Source organism: Protopterus annectens, chromosome 11.part0 (assembly GCF_019279795.1).
Source record: "Protopterus annectens isolate FY-2018-M chromosome 11.part0, PAN1.0, whole genome shotgun sequence".
In the NCBI taxonomy this organism is placed as follows: domain Eukaryota; kingdom Metazoa; phylum Chordata; order Ceratodontiformes; family Protopteridae; genus Protopterus; species Protopterus annectens.
The window spans coordinates 1,370,657,529-1,370,680,308 of record NC_056745.1 but is presented as its reverse complement, the minus strand read 5'-3'; the positions used below and the strand labels follow the sequence as shown (position 1 = coordinate 1,370,680,308).

Below are 22,780 nucleotides of genomic sequence, written 5' to 3'. Positions count from 1 at the left end.
GTTTGGGTGAACCATTCCTGTCTGGTGGGACAGAAGGTCTGGAGTTGGATCCAGAATCCAAGGTGGATACTGTAGGTGAGGCCAAAGAAAGGGAAACTAAATCTGCTGAGGCCAATAAGGCGTAATGAGGATGACTCTGCTCTTCAACCGGGCTGCTTTCTGCAGGAATCTGGGAATTAGGGGGGGTTGGAGGGTAGGCATACAGAAGAAAGGGGTCTAATCATGGAGTAGAGCATCCCTTGGTTATTCCCCCAGTGGGGGGGGGGGGGTCAGGGCAAAAAAAGATGCTGCACTTGTTTAGTGGAGAAGCAAAAAGTTCGAAGCAAGGCTGGCCCCAATGACTGAAAATTACATCAGTCACTTGGTTGTTGAGAGACCACCCATGAGGCAGTAGAATGGACCTGGTCAGTTTGATTACTATCATGTTGGACTGCCCCAGAATATGTGTTGCTATCAGAAAGCCATTGGAAGATATCGACCATTGCCATGCTCTGAGGGCTTCTTGACACAGGGGCTAATATCTGGTTCCCCCTTGTTTGTTCATTTACCAAACTACTGACTTGTTTTCCATCTGGACTGCAACTGTCCCAACAGGGAGAAGGACTTGGAATGCCTGCAATACTAAGAGCACTGCTCTCATCTGCAAAACATTGATATGCAAATTGGCCTCTTTGCGGGGCCAAGTGCCTTGGACTATTCTGCTCAGGAAATGGTCCACCCCCCACCCAAACTGTTATGTGTCCGTGGTCATTATGGGCTTAGGCTGAGGGAGAAAAAGAAGTTATGTCTTACCATAATGTACCATCTGTATTGTTCGTTGATCCTCGTTCAGTCATTACCTGTGGGTATCGGTTCCGACCTCGGAAACGAGATGGCCATCTTCCAAGCTCGCGTCAGCTACAAACTCTCGAGCTAAAACTCTTACCCAGAATTCCCCTCTCCCTGTTACCTCAGATTGACTTTGCAAGTCAAAAGAAGGTAGAGGCTACCTCTGGTCAAATGACCTAATAGAACCAGATGGTGAGATCCACTAGAAGCCACAGGAGGGGGAAGGAGGGAGGGTCACAATGACTGAACGAGGATCAACAATACAGATGGAGCGTTATGGTAAGACATAACTTCTTTATCTGATATTGTTAACCCTCGTTCATTCCTTACATGTGGGACAGAGTCCCCAGCGACCTTCCTGGGAGGCTCTCATGGAAGGACATTCCTGAACACCATAGAACTAAAAGATGCTCTTCCCCTGGAGGCCAAATCCAATTTGTAATGATTGATGAAGGTATGAGGAGTAGCCCAAGTTACAGCTGCACAAATGTCATGTAAAGAGGCTTTGGCATGGAAGGCAGCAGAAGTTGCCACCAACCTTGTAGAATGAGCCTTTATGGTAGTAGGTAATGGAATATTATTTTGTCTATAAATGAAGGTCACGCAGTCTTTCAATCATTTAGCCAATGTGACCTTAGCAACAGCACATCCTAATCTAGGTCCAGAATAGGCCAAAAATAACTGGTCTGATTTACAAGAGGCCTTAATCCTGTTCAAGTAGAAGTGAATTTCCCTGTGAACATCTAGGGTATGTAGGCAATACTCTCCTTTGTTTGAATAATTGGGGAAGAAAACTGGCAATTCAATGGTTTGATTAATGGACATTTCAGAGATCACTTTTGTCAGAAAGGAAGGATTAGTTCTCAATGAAACTCTATCTCTATGAAAAATCAAATATGGACTCTTGATGCATAAGGCTTGAAGCTGAGAGAATAGAGCAGTAGAAATAAGACCCAGCAATGAAAGGGGGGTGGTGGGAGGGTAACCTGGACTGCAACAGTGAATACTCTTGAAAATCTACATTTATGGTAGGTACACAACTGCACTATGTTCATCGTGTTTCACTGTTGCAGTCATTACACTTGGGTTGAATCCCAAAGCTGAGGTTGGGTGGCTGAGCCTAAATAGAATTAGGAGTGGCTATGAGGCCCTGCAGAACTGCAGTGGCAAAGCCTGCTCTGGATTTAGAGTAAAGAGGTAAGTGGTAGTGCTTTGTAAAAGTGTGCACTGAAAATATCCTTGGTTGGTACTCCTTTGAGGAAGGCTGCTGCTCTGGTTGAATCTGGCCTAATGCCCTTAGGCACTGATTTGCCATGTTGTGAAAAGCAGAAATGAATGCAGTGGCCTATCCATTTTGAAACAGTCTGCTTTGAAATAGCCTTTCCTTGTGATCCTGCAGCATATGCCACTAAAAGTTGCTCAGTCTTTCTGAAAGCTTTAGTTTTGTCCAAGTAGAAGCATAGCTGTCTGTGTATGTCCAAAGAAAGCAGAAGACTCTCCCCTTTATTCTGTGGGTTCAGATAAAAGGTAGGCAAATTAATGGTTTGGTTATGAGCCACACTGGACACTACCTTAGGCATAAATGTTGGGTTTGTCCTTAGAGAAACCCTGTCCGGATGGAAAATTACAAAAGGTTTCACAGCCATTAATGCCTGTAACTCTGAAACTCTTCTTGCTGAAGTTATTGCTAGGAGCAGAGCTGTTTTCCATGATAAGAATTTTATCTCAGCTGCATTGGCTGGCTCAAAAAGAGGCAGGGTGAGCTTTTCCAAGAAAAAAATTAGGTCCCATGCAGGTACTGGAGCTCTCCTTGGAGGTCTTATGTTTTTGGCCCCTCTGAGGTACTGCCTTAGCAGTGGATGTGAAAAAATAGGTGGGTCCGTATTGTAAGGAGCTGAAATGGCAGAGGCATGGATTTTAATTGATGAGAAGGATAGGCCTTTGTCCAGCAGCTCAGTTAGGTATTGTAAAATGTGAGGAATATTTGGTACAAGCGTGTCAATTCCTTGTGCCTGGTTCCAAGCACAGAATCTCTTCCATTTTTCCGCATAAGCTTTTCTGGTGCTGGGCCTCCTGGCCTCCAAAATAACATCCATAACTGCTTTAGAGAGAGGTGTGTTCTGAGTGGTTATATTATCCGCCATGCAGCCAGACTTAGTGTTCTGAGTTGGCTGTGCAGGATCTGATTGTTTTGTTGGGTCAGCAGATAAGGGATTTGAGGTAATGTCCAGGCTAGGCCTTGAGACAAGCTCTTTAGGATTGGATACCAGTGCTGGCGTGGCCAGTCTGGGGCAATCAGTATCATTTTTGGCTTCTCTTGTCTGACCTTTAGGAGTACCTTGGGGAAAAGAGACAGTGGAGGAAAGGCATATACTGTAAGGTTTTTCCAGCTGAATGATAGAGCATCCACTTTCCATGCTTGTTTGTGATAAGTCCTTGTGCGGAATCTCTGTAGTTGGCAGTTGTGAGGGGAGGCAAATAGATCTATGTCTGGGCATCCCCATTTCCTTGTTATCATGCTGAAGACTTGTGGATCTAGTTTCCACTCGTGAGGGTCCATGAGGTTTCTGCTTAGTTCGTCTGCCAGAGTATTTGTCTTTCCTGGTAGGAATTGTGCTTGCTGGTGCACTTGATAAGTCAATGCTGTGTTCCACAAAGTCATGGCTTGTCTGCAGAGGGGATAGGAATGTGTGCCTCCTTGCTTGTTTATGTACCACATGACTGTAGTATTGTCTGTCTTTATCAGCAGTTGTCCTGGATGGAGTAGATCCTTGAAGGCTGTCAGGGCATTCTGTACAGCTAGCATCTCTTTTTGATTGATATGAAGATGCATTTGGCTTGCGGGCCATGTGCCTTGAATACATTTTCCTGCCATGTGGGCCCTCCAGGCATAATCTGATGCATCTGTTGTTAGTGTATGCCTGGCTGTGGGTAAAGTGAATGGCTGTCCCTTGTTGTGGTGACAGGCCTGTGCCCACCATCGAAACTCCTGTTGCAGGCAGGGAATGAGGGTAATTAATGTTTTCAGGCTGTGGCAATGTTGAGTCCAAACACTTTTTAGGTACCATTGTAGCTTCCTCATATGCAGTCTTGCATATGGAATTAGCAGAATGCAGGATGCCATGAAACCCAAAGCCTGCAGAATTTTTCTTGCAGATAACTGGGTCTTTGTTGCCATCTTTTCGAAGTAAGAAGTCAGTTGCCTTTATTTGTCTGGCATGAGATAAGCCATCTGGGCAGTTGTATTTAAGCTTGCACCCAGGAATATTATCTTTTGAGAGGGTACTAGTTTTGATTTCTTTTTGTTTACTGTGTACCCTAAGCAAATTAGTAATCTTTTTACAAACGCCAGATGTTTCAGTAGAATGTCTTTGTTCTCTGCTTGAATAAGGCAGTCGTCCAAGTAGGAATATATTTGAATTCCTCTTTGTCTGCAAAATGCAATTACTGGTGCCAGCCATTTTGTGAAGACCCTGGGCACAGTAGATAAGCCAAAGGGCAGTGCAGAGAATTGGTAGTGCATTGAGCCAGCTATGAATCTGAGGTATCTTCTGCAAGATTGTCTGACTGGGACATGCAGGTATGCCTCTTTGAGGTCCAAAGTTACAAGCCAAGCCTTCTTGCCCAGCATGACCAGAAGCTGTTGCAGAGTCAACATTTTGAATTTTGGAATGTCCAGAAAAGTGTTTAGAATAGACAGGTCCAGTATTGGTCTCCAGGCTTTGTCCTTTCTGGGTACCAAGAAAAGTCTTGAATAAAATCCTTGTCCCTGCTCTTGCTGTGGTACTCACTAAATAGCCCTCATGTCCATGAGAGATGAAACTTGTTTTTGTGCCTCTGCCCATTAATTGTGTGGCAGGTCTGGCATACATTTTGTCTTTGGAAGGGTGTGAAAGTGGAACCTGTAGCCCTGAGAGACTATATTCAAGACCCATTTGTCCTGGGTGATCATGTGCCAATTTTGTGAAAAAAGTGCTAGCTTTCCCCTAAGGGTGCTGCCAAAAGATAAGTGCTTGGCAGTGGCAGAGGAAAGTCATTGGGACTGTTTCCTATATAGCTGTGATTTGTCTTCTCCACTTTTGGAGGTAGAAGCACCCCATTGTTTAGGTCTGCATGATCCTTGGGGCTGGGGTCTACCTCTGGGGCGTCTGTATCTGCCTCTTTGTGGCCTGTCTGACACTGGAAAGGACCAATTCTTAGAAGGCCAGTTCCTGCTAAATCTGGGTGGCTGTACCTGTAAGAAATCCTTTACTGTCTGTATAGATTTCGCTTTATCCTCCATTTTCTTCAACACCTCTTCTGCCTTAACACCAAACAAAGTATCATGCTGTAATGGAGCATCCAATAATTTTGCTTTAACATGATCAGGCAGATACTGTTCCTTTAAACAAGCATGCCTTCTAATGACAGAACCTGTAACAGCGGCCCTGCAAGAGGCCTCCAGTGAATCAAAACCATATTGCAAAGTATGCTTTCCCACTTGTTCAGCTGCATGCAATAAATCCTGCATTTCCTTATTTTCAGAACATCCAGAATTTGTCAACATTTTCTGTTTTTGCAGTGACATTAAGTATTGCTGATATTTAGGCATATGAAACTGACAATTTAAAGCCCTTACAGCCAAGGTAGCAGAAGTGTAAACTTTTTTCCCCCATCTGTCCAGTGCCCTAGAATCCCTATCAGAGGGGACAGGGTTTTTTGCAGTGGAAGCCTTGACCCCATTGGGACCCTGAGAAATAGTTTCTGTTTCCGCAGCAGGGTTTTATATAGAAATTTATGAGAATCTGGAACCCTGTAGTATCTATCTGGCTTAACAGGTGCAGGGGGTAAAGAGTCAGAAGACAGGCCGGACTCTGAAAATACAACTACAATGTCTAGAACAGATGGAATAGCAAGAGGTCTGTGCTGAGGCAGTAAAAGAAAGTCTCTGAACCTTTTCTTAGATTCTGAGTAATCTTGGCTCTCCCAGTGAAAATGCTCCCTCATGGTATGCAGGGTTTCCCCAAAAGAATAATCCTCAGGAGGAGAGGCTGAAGGAATAGATTCTTCAGCATCAGAATCCTCATAGGGAGAAAGAGAGTATCCCTGTTCTGAAGAGGAGTCAGAGGAAATGGAAACCTGATCAGAAGAATCATATTCTGTGTCTTGCCTAGGCCTCTTATCAGGAGGGGGATGGGAACCCCTGATCAAAGTAATTAGGTCTTCGGCCATTTTAAGCATCTGTTTCTTAGGCATGGAAGTCTGTCCAGCAGAATGCTGTACTTGTTTCTTTGTCTTTAAAGCTGCTTTAGTCTTTGCTTTGGAAGCTGAGGTTGGCTTGACATATAACTGTGTAGGTCTGAAAACACCCTCAGAAGCCGATGCCTGCTCAGTGGCTCTGGACCCATCTGAGGGAATCGTTTCCATGTGTCCAATACCTTGAGTATCCAGAGGCCTAGTTGTCTCCACATGGGAGTCGGCAGCGGCCTGTGGCTCTGAGGTAGCGGGCGTCAGGGACTGCGAAAGCGCCTCACTGAGAACTGGTGAACCGGCGACTGGCCTAGCGGAGGCCTGGTCATCGGTTTTGGACCTCGGATGTCTGTCCTTTTCCTTGCATTTTTTATAAACTCTGGTCGTCGGCTGTTCTGACGGTGTTATATAATTAAACCTTCGGCCAAAGTAATGAAAGGCAAAATCGTACTGACGCTTTATAGTGCGTTGGTTAAATCTAGAACAAAACCGACAGCTAGCAATGTCGTGGTCAGTGCCTAGGCAAGGAATACAGCAAGAATGAAAATCCTTATGAGGTATTTGCTTCCCACAAGAAATACAATTGTTAACTTTTTCTGACATCGGTCTGGAGCAAGAAAAGTTTCCCCAACGGGGTACTTAGCTTTACTGAAGACTTCAGATCTGAAATTCGATTTCAAAAATCTCAGGAGTCGGCCGACCGGCACTTGCGAACTGCTTTTGCTTCAGGCACCGCGTGGCAAGAAAGACTGAAGAAAATGGCTTCAGCTGCATCTTTTATACCCCTGGTGCACTGACGTCAGAGAACAGGTGACAGCAACTGACGCCGGACCAAGACTTTGGAATTTAGGCCGACTACGGGTAGCCTGCCAGCAGGATAACCCAAGTGTAATGACTGCAACAGTGAAACACGACGAACATCAAGGTTTTCCATGACAAATATTTGAAGTCGCAAGACGAAGCAGGTTCAAAAGGTGGCATTGTCAAAGCTTGTAGGACTAATGACAGGTCCCATGGTTGAGTAGGTTCTCTAAAAGGGGGTTTTAGATGATTCACGCCTTTTATGAAAGTCTTGCATAATTTGTGTGACATAAGAGAGGAGTCTTGGACACCATCATGTAAATTAGATATTGCAGCCAAATGAACTCTAATGGTAGAGGCAGATAGACTGGATTGAAATAGGGTAGCTAGATACTCCTGTACTATCGACACTGGTATTGAAAAAGGATCTACCTGTTTTTCTTTCAGCCAAAAGGTAAATCTTTTCCACTTGCTGAGATATGTAATTCTGGTGGAAGACTCATGAGATGCAATAAGAATGTCACGTACTGGCAAAGAAATATCATTCTGCCTGGCAATCAAGGGAATTGGAGGAGCCAAGCTGTGAGCTTCAGGCTGTTCAAGTTGTGTGAAACAGATTCTGCGGATGGAAGAATCCACGGTTGATCTAGCAGGTGAGGCCAAAGGAAGGGGAACCAAATCTGACAAGGCCAATATGGTGCTATGAGGATTATTTTGCTCTTTAACCGGCGGGCTTTCTTCAGAAACTGGGGCATGACGGGGAGAGGTAGAAATGCATAAAGTAGACCCAAGGGCCAATCGTTTACTAGAGGGTCCCTGGGTGACTGTCTCGGAGGGGGAATCAGGGCGAAATAGTTGCTGCATTTGTAGTTGGTCGGGGACACAAAGAGGTCGCAGCAAGGAAGACTCCAGCAGTTGAAAATCTCCGCCGTTATCAAGGGATTCAGGGACCACTCATGAGTTTGTAGTATACACCTGCTGAGTCTGTCTGCTGTCACGTTGGAACTCCCAGGAATGTGCGTTGCTAGAAGAATACGGTTGGTAGCCATCGCTCATGGCTCTCGACAGAGTGGGTAAGATTTGGTTCCACCTTGTTTGCTGATGTACCAGACCACCGCCATGTTGTCTGATTGTATCACAATAGTCCCAGACGGCAGCAGGGGATGGAATGCTTGCAATGCCAGAAGCATCGCCCTCAGCTCTAGAACATTTATATGCAGATGGGCCTCCATTTTGGACCAAGTACCTTGGACTGGCTGTCCCTGACATTGCCCCCCCCCAATCAGGGAGGCGTCTGTGGTCACTGTTGCCTTGGGCTGCTGGGGGGAGAAGGGGCGAGACCATTGTGACAGGTTGTGGGCCATCCACCAATTTAAATCCTGTTTGCACCTGTGAGTTACCCGAATCTTGGCTGAAAGAGGGTACTGAATGGGATACCACTGGGTGAGCAGTAGCCATTGTAGAAGCCTCATGTGAAACCTGGCCAGGGGGACAATGGTGATGGAGGCTGCCATGGAAACCAGCAACTGTAGAACAGAGTGAGCTGTGGATTTCTCCCTTGAAAGGATTGGGATCAGTTGTTGCTTTATCCTTAGAATTCTGTGCGCTGGAATGGATGCTCTGCAATTCTTTGTATTCAAGATGACCCCTATGAATTCTGTGGACTGAGATGGGGTGAGATTGGATTTTTGCCAGTTTATGGTTATGCTTAGCCTTTCTGCAGAGAGGAGAGAGTATGCCAGGGCTTCTTCCAATAGATGTCTGGTGAGGGTGGAGATGAGCCAGTCATCTAGGTATGGAAACACCTGGAATCCTTGTAGTCACAAGTGAGCTGTGATGACTGACATGCACTTTGTGAACACTCTGGGGGATGTAGAGAGTCCGAAGGGCAGTACTCTGAACTGGTAGTGACTGGCTCCCGCATGGAAGTGAAGGAATCTTCTTGATGGTCTGTCCACTTTTATGTGGTAGTACGCATCTTGAATATCTATTGAGCACATCCAATCATCTTTTTCCAAAAGTGGAAGGATAGACTGTATTGTAACCATCTGGAATTTTTGTACTTTTACAAACTTGTTCAATACACTGAGATCCAAAATTGGTCTCCAGTCCCCAGTTTTCTTTGGCACCAACAATAGTATTGAGTAGAATCCGGATCCTATCTGGTCTGGAGGGACTATTTGGATGACTCTTTTTCTTAGCAGCTTTGAAATCTCTAATGCTGCGTCTTCTCTTTGACTGGGTGGAACGTCGGGTAAGTTTGTTAGGGGAGCGGGACAAAGGTAGAAGGGAATATGATAACCTCTGGTTATTATCCTTTGTACCCAAAAATCGGTGGTGATGGTTAGCCAGGCAGAAGAGTACAAAGAGAAATGACCCCCAACCACTTCTAGAGGAAAGCAGTTGGGCCGCTCTTCAGGAGCACTGGTAGGTTTGGCCAGGGAAAGAGTCCCTGGAATCCTGGTTATGTGGACCCCCTCTGCCCTGAAAAGGGCATCTTCCCTTTGAGTTTCCCCCTCTGCCTCTAGGGGAGAGCTCAGCCTGTCTGTCACGGAAAGGACCCTGAGACTTTTTGTGCCATATCTTCCCACTCTTCTGGTTTCTGGAGAAAGCCCGTTGAGGGGAAGAATAATGGACACCCATGGCAGAAAGGGACTTACCGTCCTGTTCACATCTGGCCAGTGTGCTTTTAACCTTGGCTCCAAACAATGAAGAGGCTTTGATGGGAGCGTTGAGAAAGGGATACTTGAAGGGTACTGTGAAATTACACAAGTGCATCCAGGCGTGTCGTCTCAGAACAATGCCTGAACTCGCAGCTCTAGCTGCTCCTTCTGATGTGTGAGATATCAGGTGCATAAAGGCGTTAGATATCGATTCAATGGTGGCTAGCTGAAAGGCCACATTGTCACGGACCTCAGACACAGCTCCAGCCAAAGTTTCAGAGAGCTCAGAAATTAAATCTCTTTGAAGCCTGCTAAAGTGTGCCATATAGTTCAGGGACCTGATTGCAAAGGTCGCTGATGCAAAAGTACGCTTCCCTATTCGGTCCAGAGCCCGGAACTCTTTGTTGGGCGGATGGACAGTCTGTCTTTCTTCTTCCGCCAGGTCCTTTTTAGTTGCAGCCACCACCACCAAAGCATCTACAGGAAGACCTTTGGAACAATGGGGATCAGTAGCAGGAGGGGACAAAATTTTATCTGGCCTCTGGGGAATGGCCTCAACGGTGTCAGGAGCCTTCCACTCATGCTGCACGATGAGCCGGACCAGTTTGTCGGCAGGTGGAGTAACCCAGGAAGTAGGGGGCTGGGCACGAAAGGCCGAAAGGCCTGCAGGAACACAGACTCTTCAGAGGTTGGGTTCAAGGGCTGCCAGTCACCTCTATGTTTAAGAATTTCAAGAATATCACCAAAGGATACCTCAGAGGGTGAGCGAGGGGACCCTTCCCCATCATCAAAGTCTGTGTCTTCAGTAAGGGACTCCTCTGTGGTGTCCATGTGCTTCCTTTTGCACAAGCTCTTTTGATGAACTTCCTCAGAGGGAGAAGCTGGGGAAGACAGCGCAAAAGGGGTCTCCTGTGGGAGCATATCCTGAGGCCCTTGCACCTGGTGTTCGCTAGGAGTGACTTGTGTACATTGCGGTCCAGAGGAGGGCAGGGAGAGTGATAGCACAGGATTACCAACCGACGCCAGAGCCTTCTCCATTAGCTGGAAGGCCAGACCACCTGAAAAGGGGTGAGCGCTCAGGGCAGGGGTCATCCCTCTCCTGAGTGGCTCAGCCTGCTGACTCAGAGACCCTGGATGGCTGTGAAATACCAAATTATGTACGCCACAGCTGACATCCTGGGTCGCAGCAAAACTCTCCTGCCACAAAGGCAACTGCGGATCCTTAGTGAGGTCCATAAAGGGAACCATAGAGGGGGAAGACTGTGCTATATCAATTGGCTTGAAAAGCAATGAAGGAGGAGAATAAGTAAGGATCTTTGGTAAAGGGTGATCACCTCCCGAGGAAGGATAGGTCCTGGACGGCGAGATACCTCTGGCCAAAAGCACTTGATCCACAAGACGCAACATGTTGCATTCAGAGAGGTTTCTAGTGGATTTCACGGACACGGCTGAGGGGGAGTCAGGTCTATCCAAAGACGGAGCAAGCTCGGTGCCCACCTTGGAGGTCTGCACTGAAAACAATAGGGCTGTAAAGGACTGAACTACAGGTGTCTGCACCGAGGAAATCTTTGTTGCCGAAGTCATGGTCTGCACCGAAGATAAGGTTGGTACCGAAATGGTTGTCTGCGCTAAGGCTGGAACCAAAAAAATTGGTGCTGATAACTGAATGGTTGGTGCTGAAAGAGTAGTCAGTGCTGGGTAAGTTGACAGAGCCAAAAAGGCAATGGGCATTGAAAAATCCATCGACGTCGTAACAGTCTGCATCGACTGGACAGTCGGTGCTGGTAAAGAAGCCTGAACCGAGGAGCCCCTAGGTACCAATACAGTAAAGGGCACGCTAGTCGGTGCCAAAGTCACAGATGGCGCCAATGGCCTAGGTGCCAAAGGTCTAGGTACCAAAAGTGCTGGAGCCGAAGAAGTCAAATCCGAACTGGAAAGCTTAGCTTTCTTGGGTCTCGGTTCCTGGGGGTCCCCAGCAGGGGACGAAGGAAGAGACTTGGCCTTTATATGTTCATCACTCTTTTTCTTATGGGATCGTGGAGGGGTTGAAGCCTCCAACCCAGAAATAGCCTCAGAAAAGGAGATTTAAGTAGGCCCTTTAATATTCATTTATTTTTTCTCTCAATCAACGTCCTGTTAGAGAAATTCTTACAAATCCCGCAGGGAGGGTCAACTGTTAAATGAGGCACACCCAAGCAATAGACACACAGGGAATGTGCATCTGAAGTAGGTAATTTATGGCCACAATCTAAACATCTTTTAAATCCTGGACTACCTTTTTTATCTGCCATGTTAGAAAGAAAGAAAGAAGGAAACCCAGAAAAAATACCAGCAATGGTACAAGAATTACCCGAAGGTAAGAAGGAAAGGGGGTTTACCAACAATGGTAAAAAAGAAATTACCTTGCGGTAAAGGGGAGGAAAGGAACTGAAAAGATTCAAGAAAGGATAGTTGCTAAATGCAATAAAGTAAGAGAAAACTATCTAATAACTTTTCTGTGAGAAAAGGCTGTTTTAGAATTTAGTATGAAGAAAAATATTGTACTTGGCTCAAGAGAAGTAGCTTGACACGACCGAATGGCGATGCGGCAAACGGAATCTGAGGTAAAAGGGAGAGGGGGATTCTGGGTAAGAGTTTTTGCTCGAGAGTTTGTAGCTGAAGCGAGTTTGGAAGATGGCCGGCTCGGTTCCGAGGTCGGAACCAATACCCACACATAAAGAATGAACGAGGATTAACAATATCAGATCAAACATTCTGCCTTGTAAAACCTGATCTTACCAAATCCACTACCGAATATACTTTTTGCATGTCTGAGTAATTCTTACTGGGGCTGACATGCGTTGATAAAGAATCGACCAGCATCCACTGAAGTATCCTCGTATGAAATCTTGCCAAAGGAACAAATACTATGGCCACTGAGATTGACCCTAAAGCTTGAAGAATCAATTGAGCTGAGATTTTGGTACTGTGAATTATTTTCCTGACCTGGAATCTGATGGTCTGCACTCTTGAGAGAAGAAGAGAAGCTGTCAATGATACTGTGTTGAAAACTACTCCTATGAATTCCAATGTTTAAGACAGTTCTAAACAAACTTGTTGCAATTTATGGTTATTCCTAGAGCTAAACAAGTCCATAGTACCTGATCCTGTGCTTCTATGAGTAGATGCCTGGTCAGAGTGGTAATGAGCCAGTCGTCTAAACATGGAAACATTGGAATCACTGCAGTCTCAAGTGAGCTGCTACTACTGCCATATAATTGGTGAATACCCTGGGGGCTGTGGTGAGGCCAAAAGGTAGTGATCTGAACTGGCAGTGACTGGCTCCCAGCCAGAAGCGTAAGTACTTTCTGGACCGTCTGTTAATTTTTATGTGATAGTACGCATACTGAAGGTCTATCGAGCACATCCAATCATCGTTGCCCAAAAAGGGCAAAATGGACTGAAATGTGACCATCCAAAATTGTGTGTGTGTTGAACTGACTTGTTCAACATGCTGAGATCCAAAATTGGTCTCCAGTCCCCTGTTTTCTTTGGTGTTAAAAAGTATTTTATGTAAATTCCAGATTCTGTTTGCTCTGATGGGACCTCTTGGATGACTCTTTTTTTCTAGCAACTTTTGTATCTCTTGTGCTGCTCTTTTCCTCTAACTGGGTGGAACACTGTGAATTTTGTGTGCAGGTGGAGGAGGTAGGGAAAAATGAATTATATAACCTCTAGAAATAATCCACTGCACCCAAATGTCTTTATTTATATTTAGCCAGGCTCTCTGTTGCAGGGATAATCGACCCCAGACTGCCTTCAGAGGCAGGCAACTGGGACTCCTTTCAGGAGGGCTGATAGGGTCTGTCGAAAAGGAATCCCTAGACCCCTGTTTTTGGGGCCTCCTGTGCCATATGCGCATTGCCGTATACTATAGCTCCCCCCTGCCACTAAAGAAGCTATCTCCAAGTGTGTCTTGGAAAGGACCCTGGGAATTTTTAAACTAAATTTTTCAGCTTCCTCGTTAATTCTTGGAGAAGGTTCTTTGAGGAGTCAAAAAATGCACACTCACTGCAGACAGGGTCTTTCCATCCTTCTCACACCCGGAGAGTGTGTCCTTCACTGTGGGACCAAACAAGGAAGTACCGTCAAAAGTAGCACTGATGAAAGAGGCCTCAAAGGGCTCCACAAAAATCACACAGGCACATCCAGGCATGTATCCTGATGGAGATACCTGAACCACTGCCCTTGAGGTGCCTTCTGCAGCGTGCAAGATAAGCCTCATGGACAAATTAGATATAGCTTGAATGGTAGCCAACTGAGAGCTAGTGAAGATTGAGCCTCAGCAGTGTCGGTCCCTGAAAGAGATTTTGACAGCTCTTTAATCAAATGTCTCTAAAGTTTCATAAAATGTACCACATAGTTCAGTGACCTAAGTGCAAAAGTCACTGAACCATACACACGCTTCCCAAACCTATCGCCCTAGACTCTCTGTTAGGAAGATGGACAGTGGAACTCTGTTCAGAAAGTTCCTTCTTCATGGCTGCTGCCACTACTATGGCATCTACCGGCACCCCTTTTTCCCAAAACTCCCTTCCTATTGGTGGAGCCATAATCCAGTCTGGTCTTTTGGGGACTGGCTCAACTAAATCAGGTTCCTTCCACACCAGTCTAGAGACCAAGACAATGAGCTCATCAGCAGGAGGTAGCTGGGCCAGCACCAAAGGCCTACAGAAATTCTGATTCTTCTGGAGAAAGGTCTTGGGAAGGCAAGCCACCCTTCTGCTTAAAGATTTCAAGAATGTCTTAAAATGAGCCACGGCTTGGTGGTGATTTTGGGATCCGTATCCTTCGCTGAAATCAGTATCCTCAGTGACTGACTCTTAGGGAGAGTCCAAGTACCTCCTTCTGCACTTCTTCTTCCTAGGGACTTCCTTGATGAGGTGATCCGGTGAAGTGTCAGAAGAGATTAGAATACCCTACTGGGTAGTTTGGAGGCTTTCAGCCAGCTGTCCCTGCAGAGTGGAGTGATGAGTCTCAAAACGCAAAGACAACTGGGAAGTAGAGGGAGCATTCAATGGGGTAGGATCCATCAGTCCTACTGGAGCACAGAACACTCTCTTCACAACCTCAAAAGCATATCGCCCTGGAAAGAAGGAAGACAATGGAGCCGAGAAAGCAAGTTTCTGGTCCATCACCTCCCTCTGCTCCAAGAACAATTCACTTGAAGTGGAAGTCGGAGCCGAGCTCTCCAATGCTGAGGCTCCGGAGAGGGTGGCTTGGAAAACCTTGGAGTTGACTCCAAACTCCCAGACCCGACAGGTAGCTTCAGCTCCCAGAGTCATCCTGCTCCGAGGATGCTGTTGGCAGTGCACTCTGAGCAGTTTTCAGCTCTGAAGAAGGTACTTTCTTCAGATCCAAACCAGATGGGCCCAGAATGGTCGGATCTCAGGACTCTTAAACAACAGGTTGGATTAGAGAAGCAGCTGTAATGGGTGAAGTGGTAGATGATCAGACTTCCTGACTTGGGGTAAGAGCCATAAGAACTCCCATCTGCATTTGCACCATGAAGAACTTCATCATCCCCTCCACATCTACTTCCGTGAGCTCCTGGAGGAATGAGAAGATGTTAGGGACTGAGATTTGGAACGCCTCTCTAAAGAAGGAGAAGGCAATGTGGATGGGACTGGATCCAGATGAGAAGGATAAGGGTTTCAGATCTCAGGGTGTAGGATCCAGTATAGGCTTGAATGGATTAGAGCAGGGTTGGACCGTGAGTAATTTTGGATCTCATTTCTCTTTTTAGGTTCTGAGGAGGAAGAGGCTGAAGACTCAGAAGGTTTAGACCTTTTTGTAGGGTCTCTACTTTCGTGTTTGGGGTTAAGATCGGTGCCGATAACTGAATGGTTGGTGCTGAGAGAGTAGTCGGTGTTGGGTAAGTTGACGGAGCCAAAAAGGCAATGGGCGTCGATAAATCCATCGACGTCGTAACAGTCTGCATCGACTGGACAGTTGGTGCTGGTAAAGAAGTCTGAACCAAGGAGCCCCTCTGTACCAATACAGTAAAGGGCACGCTAGTCAGTGCCAAAGTCACAGATGGTGCCAATGGCCTCGGTGCTGAAGGTCTAGGTACTGAAAGTGCTGGAGCCGAAGAAATCAAATCTGAACTGGAAAGCTTAGCTTTCTTGGGTCTCGGTTCCTGGGGGTCCCCAGCAGGGGATGAAGGAAGAGACTTGGCCTTTATATGTTCATCACTTTTTCTTATGGGATCTTGGAGGTTAAGCCCCAGTAATGGCTTCAGAAAAAGAAGCTGGCAACAAATCTTCCAAAATCAATTTATTTTTCCTGTCAGCCAGTGTTTAGGGGTTAAACCCACTACAGATGCTACAATCCTGTTGTAAATGATTTGGTCCCAAGCAATATATGCAAAGATTATGGGCATTAGAATAAGGCAACTTCTGCACGCACTTATCATCACACTTTTTAAACCCGAAGGGGCTTTTCTGGACATCTGAAAACAGAAAATTTACAACAATAACAAGATCACAAAACTTTTTTTTTTTTTTCAGCTACAAAGAAAAGGGAAAAAAGGTAAGCACCAACAATGGTAAGTGAAGATATACAACTATCTGTAAAGAGGGTGAGAAAAATATCAACTATGGTAAGGAAAAAGTATACACTAAGTATAAAAGGAGTAGGTAGGGAAGGAAGGCTAAGCCTACCAATAATGCTAGGAAAATGGTACACTCAAAGGTGTATGAAGTATAAGATTATCAGCAGTAATAACTTAGAAATAAAGTTAAAGATTAAGTAGTTTTAGGGAAGTAATAATATGCAAAAAAGACTTATCTCCTCCTCTACACTTGAGAGTTGAAGGCAACCACATCTAGATGCAAAAGCAGCAAGACATCTGAGGGATGTTAGGGATTGGTGCATTATGGGTAGGGAAAGAGCTCAAGAGTTTTGGAGGCCATGAGCTAGTGTAACGGCTGAGTCAGATCCGAAGATCTGAACCCGATTAGTTAAGGAATGAATGAAAATTGACATCAGATTTAATAAATATATTCAAGAAATAAAAAAAAAACTGCCTAGATGTAAATGTTTCTAAGTACAGGAAGATGAGGTTTAACTTTCTGTAACCTTCACCTCTATCACTCATATCTATATTAAAGTTAAAGTAGCTCATAATAATGCCACAAATAGCAAATGAGCCTTCATTTTACATGGAACTCTCAGGTAAAGAGACATGAGAATTGCAATTCAGTCCATTACCTGATTGTTTTGCAGGTTGATCATCTCCAGAAGATCATGGTTCTCCATTCCTCGTAAGCTTTGGATTTTATTATTCTGTAGATCCAGGTTATGTAGGGTTTTAATATTCTCCAAGCCAGACACATTCTGTATCAGATTTCCACTCTGAAAAATAATAATCCATATAATAAATGTGTCTCAAAATGAATTTACACATTTAAAAGAAGATAGCATTACTAATATTACATAGATTACTTAAAGCTAAAATTTCCCAGTTACTTTGTAGAAGACATAACGTAAGCTGCATTGAAGAAACTACAGAAATCCTTTGCAAATCTTCATCCCACCCCAAAAAACTCTGATAAGGCCAGCAGAAAATGTATGAGCATTCATCCTTACAGTTTCTATTTTAATAGCAGTTTTCTTGCTTTCCTTTCAAAATACCTCTCAATTGTACCACATTACAAGGCACACTCATCATATTAATTCTTAAAAAGTCCATGTCCCTCACTGTTCCACACTGAAAGGTTCTGTCACATATTCAGTCAGAAGTCCTGTCAGTCAAATGTTTGTCTTGAAGCAGAATACAAACTGTGCACTGGATCTGATGCAGACAGATTTTACAACCATTTTGACAGAACCTCAATAAAGATGGCAGCAAAAACATAAATCTCAATGCCCCTTGCTACAAATAACACACGCTGGTTTATAAACGAACGCAAGATAATTATGATTCCCATACTGAATACATTTAAGATAAACATTAAATATACAAGAGATCTAAACCAGCCTTGCACTTACTATCTTTCTTTCAATGTTGTTGTTGTCTTTCGGCTTTTCCCGGTTAGGGGTCGCCACAGCGGAACTCCGGTCCGCTAATGATTGGCAGTAGATTTTGACAAACGCCGAGGTGCCAGCTTGACATTTAACCTTGAACGAAGGCACGCCCATTTACGCATGTCTTTTGAACGCCCACCCAACCGCGGGGAGGACATGCAGACTCCACACAGAAGGCACTCCCCGCACTCTAGCCGAGAATCAAATGGGAGAACCTCTTGCTATGAGGCAACAACGCTATTGCTGCACCACCGCGGATGTCATACCTACCCAAAATCCCAAGTAAAACCCTCTGCTTATTTGACTTGGTAACCATCATACTGTCTTATTTTTCAAGTCAAAATGTTACATCAGGGTCTAAGTGACACTTTTGAAGATGTATACTCAAATGGACCTGGTACAGATTTTTGGAAACATTCAAATTCTATAGCATAGCCCCCCCCCCCCCCTGAAAATTATCAGTCTTGATGAAGCAAAGAATTACCACCCCCTCCTTATGTGTAAGTGGCAAAAAAGGGGATGTAAGTCACTTAAACCTCCCCGAGTGCTTCAACAAAGTATTAGTTCAAGGGTGTGCACACTTATGCAGCCAGCTTATTGTACGTTTTTTATTTTTTATATTTTTCCCCTAACAGATTTGTTTGCTTTTCAATTGAATTGTACAGGTTATAGGTGACATTAAAGGTGGGAAAAGTTTTGAAATTTTTTTATTGTGGTCTCATTTTTTATATCACAAAAACCTGGCATTTTAACAGGGGTGTGTACACTTTTTATATCCACTGTATACAGTCTCTTGAGAAAGGGCTGGCTGTCAACAAGGGTATTATTTCAGAAAGTTCTGCTGTGAATGCCAACTGAACTGAGAAAGAGAAAACCACTGAAGCAGTTTACTAGTATCTTACAAATTATGTTTGCTGTGTCTGTCTGTATGCTTTGCTTTATCTATAATTTAACTTCAATTTAACATCATCTGCCTAAAGCACTAGCTGAAGCTTATATTTTTTCATTTGATAATAAAGGGTGTTAACTACTGGTCTAGGACTTAATTATTTGCAAACCGAAGCTCTATGATCACCAATAAAAGGGTGGGTCACATGAAGTGTTAGTAATTTCATAAAGTTCTGCTGTAACAAATTGAATTTGGATACAGAAAACTACTAAAAGAGTCACTTGAGTGGCAAAACAGGAGCAGATTTATTCCAGCAATCAGGGAATGTCGATTGGCAGGTGTGAGAACTCAAGCGTATCCAGCTATTTTCAGAATATCTTTCTTGGATGATCAAAGTCATTTTGATGCAGAACATATTAGGGAGGAAATACAACAGTTTGTCCAACAAAAAGTGAGCTATCAATCAGAAGAGGATTCTGCTTCTTATTCTTCTAAATAATAATAATAAAGCTCGTAGAGAGACTTTGCCACTGAAATATTTTCAATGTCGCAAAGGAAAATGCTTGAAAGACAGAGAAAAGAACAGGAGTTGACCAGATGAACGAGGAGTACATTGGAAATGAACCATAAACCGGAGATGGGAAATGGAGAACAAGAGGAAGAAAACCAGCAACTCAAAAATTAATGAATAAATGTGGGATTACAAAGCATCAGTCACACTTCTGAAATATGGCTGAACAAGAAAGCCTGGAGATATTGGACTTTTCTTGACTTTGTTAAACTTGTAGGCGACTCCAAAGCATATGCCCTACTTAATGTCATTAATGTTTGGAAGAACAATAAGGAGAGAGGAAGAGGAAGAAAAGAGGTAACTGTAAGTAAAACAATTTTTGCTCTTAACAGTATTTTTAAAAAGCATAACATACTGCATGCTATAAAGTATTTTCAGATATTTTTGTGTGTTATAGGGATACTAAAGTAAACAAGTGACCTTTTTTCTTTTTTCATTCTTTCTTTTTGTATAGTTTTAAGAAATGTAGGCACTGCAATGTAAAAAGAGAAGAAAGTCTGGACAAAAGTGTGTTTAATATAATAGGCTGTAATCCTGGTAGCTGAGTGAGGGACAGGTTATAAAAGCATACACATTATGATATAAGTAAAACTGATATTTTTTTTGTACTTTTGCATGGGGAAATGACTGTATTAAAGCTCCTGACTTGCTCTAACAACAAGATTTGAGTGGAAGCAAGTAAATAAAAGTACATTGAATGTAATGAAAAGTTCTCCTTTAGCAAATAAATGTTCACAGTGCAACATGAGAAGCTTGTAGCTGAAGGAGACAAGTTGATATGTAGGCAATAAAAACAAAATGCTTTTTTCTTTCAGTGGCTAAAACGTAATGTTCTCTGAAAGCATTCAATTTGTTTTCTACATCGAGAGAGGAATAAAAAGCAGACAGTACTTTAAGTAGAAGCACAGGCTGTACCATGCATCTTAGCATAGATAACCTTGATTATAGATCAGTTAAAGCCTGTGCGTGTAACAGTCATTCTAGGACAATTGTTCCTCTTAGGAGAGTTAAACTCCATTATTTTAAGATATACATAGTTTTGTGCATTTGTGTTAAATTAATAGGTTCTGGGGGTGTTCTGGGCGGCATTTGTGTTTTTGTTTAAGGGTTTTCATTAAAACAAAATGTTCTGTAAAATGCAACATAGGTTCCTATGGATTTGACAAGAAACAACTGAATAAAAGATCAACTTTTTTCAAGCATTAGTGTATGCATATAATACAAAACCTAAAAGTGGGCATTTAAAAAAAACTGTTAAAAATAACAGGTAGGAATAATAACTTCTTATCATAATGGCAACACTTTCCATATTATCTGTGAATGTGAATGGGCTCACAGGTATATACAAAAAAAAAAAGAAATAGAACTGAACTATATTATGAAATGCAGAGTACAAATAACTATGCTACAGGAGACACATCTGGGAAGAACTGAGCAAGATGTTTTTTCAGTGGAATATCGGGGCAAAGGAAAATGGAAGTACATATATCAGTTGCTAGGTGCTCCGATAGGGACAGAAGGGGTGGGGGGAGACAATAATTGCAGATTTATAGCAGTAAGGTGCTACTGGCAAGGGAGGAGGATTATGTTAGCATGTATTTATATTCTACCTAAAACTGCAATGGAGCTTCAGAAAATTCTGGAAGAAATCAGCTTTCAGCAGAAAATATTACTTATAGAAGGGGATTGAAGTTTGATTTGCAACAATGATGATGTATCTGTGGAGCCTAGATGAGAAGATATAACAAAAGAGGGTAGATTTTGAATAACTTTATGAAAATATTTAGCATGGAAGATGTGAATTCAGTAGCAGGAGCTCAGAGAGAATTTGTATCTTATTCCCCAAGGTATAAAAACTGGGCTAGGCTGGACGGACATTATATTTCACAAGAACATGTGCATTTAATTGAAAGTTTTAATACACATCCAATAACTGTTGCAGATCACATACCAATAATAATGAAAATAAAAGTGCAGGGTAATGAAATAAAAATAAGACACTGGCGCTTCCCCACCTATCTGTTATATAGAGAGGAATTTAAGGAATGTGTAGTGGAAATTCTTTGTGAGTTATTAGGGAAAACAGAAATTTCTTCAGAAAATAGAACTAGAGACTGGGATAAAATGAAAGTGGAGTTTAAAAATAGGGTAGAAATAAAAGAAAACAGATATGGTTACAAAATAAGAATTATTTGAGGGACTTACAACAGTTAAAGTACTGCAGAAGAGGGGGAATCTCACAGAATAAGGAGCACAACTGCAAAGTATAAAAGAGAAAATAAGGGGCTACCTCGACAACATATATGAGTTTAGAAAGACTGCTGTTAAGCCACTGCTTTTTGATAGTAACTCCAGAGCACAAAAGCTTTAAGCACAATGGCTCAGGCAACAGAAAGAAGGGGTTGTTGCCAAGGTTAAGGAGCATATAACAAGTAAAATAACCAGAGATCCTTTGGAGGTATGAGAAACATTTTAGAAATGTCATGAAAATATGTATAAAGTAGAGAAATGTGGAAATCAAGAAAAAGTACAAATGGGAATACTTATGGAAGAATTAAATATGCTAAGGTTGGAGGTTGATGAGGCACAATTATTAACTGGTTGGAAAGGAAGAGATGAGATAAAAATGGTTATGTATAACCAATCTACAGAAAGTCTCCAGTCATAGATGGTATTACTGTGGAAGTTTGGAAGCTTGGAGGGAAGACAGTCATAAAGATCTAAAAGGTTCTGTTTAACAGTATTTTAAAAGGAGGAGAAGCACCAACATTCTGGAAGAAAGCTGTGGTGGCTGTAATACCTAAAGATGTTAAAGACCCATCATATCCAGCTTCAGATAGGCCCATTTCGATTCTAAACCATGATAATAAAGTGTTTACGTCTATAATGGCTAAATGAATGGCAAACGTGTTGCCAGATTGATAGATCTACATTAATGTAGTTTTGTGGAAGGGAGGCAAACATTTGATACCATTAATAGAACAATGATGATCAACAGGGAAGAAGAATGTAAGAAAATAGTACAGTTGTTGGTGAGCCATGATGCAGAGAATGTATTTGACAGAGTAAGCTAGGATTTTATGAGTAGGGCATGGAAGCAATATTCCCCTGACATAATAATAAGATTAACTAAGAAAATATATGAGGGATAAGCGACAAAAATGAAAGTGGGTGGGTTCCTCTCTGATAATTTCTGTTTCAATACAGGAACTAGACAGGGTTGTCCTGTCTTCTCTTTGCAATTTACATTATATTTAGAAACCAAAAAGGAACACCAGCATGAACAAACTTCCAAAGACCACACTCGGACCAAATAAACTGAGTTTATTTGGTCCGAGTGTGGTCTTTGGAAGTTTGTTCGTGCTGGTGTTCCTTTTTGGTTTTTGGGCTGTTGGATTCTCTACATTATATTTAGAACCACTGGCAAAGAAAATAAGGGATTCAGAAATTTAAGTATATAATTGGTATGGTAATAAGGAAAATTAGCTTTATTTGTGAATGGTATTAGTTTGTGCCTGATAAAACCAGAAAATGACATTTCAGTGTAGTGGAACCTTCTGAGACAGTTTCAAGTCATTTTGGGTACAAAATTAATGAAGATAAAATAAAGGTAATAGCTGTAAACTATGGACCCAAATATGAATTGGTTCAGCAATACCAATATTTACGGGAACATGATGAAATGGAGTACTTAGGAGCATGGGCTAAAAGGATTCTGTTATGGCAGGTAAG

The 22,780-nt window shown here is 43.0% G+C and overlaps 1 protein-coding gene across 3 annotated transcripts in view; it reads right to left on the bottom strand.

Annotated features, from left to right (window-relative positions):
- LRGUK (leucine rich repeats and guanylate kinase domain containing) overlaps positions 1-22,780 on the bottom strand; it is a 1,953,320-nt gene that overhangs the window by 1,245,843 nt on the left and 684,697 nt on the right. For all 3 annotated transcript variants that reach the window (XM_044088664.1, XM_044088665.1, XM_044088666.1), the window contains one exon: positions 16,773-16,916. In XM_044088664.1, coding sequence (XP_043944599.1) covers positions 16,773-16,916 — 144 coding nt within the window. The remainder of the gene's footprint in view (positions 1-16,772; positions 16,917-22,780) is intronic.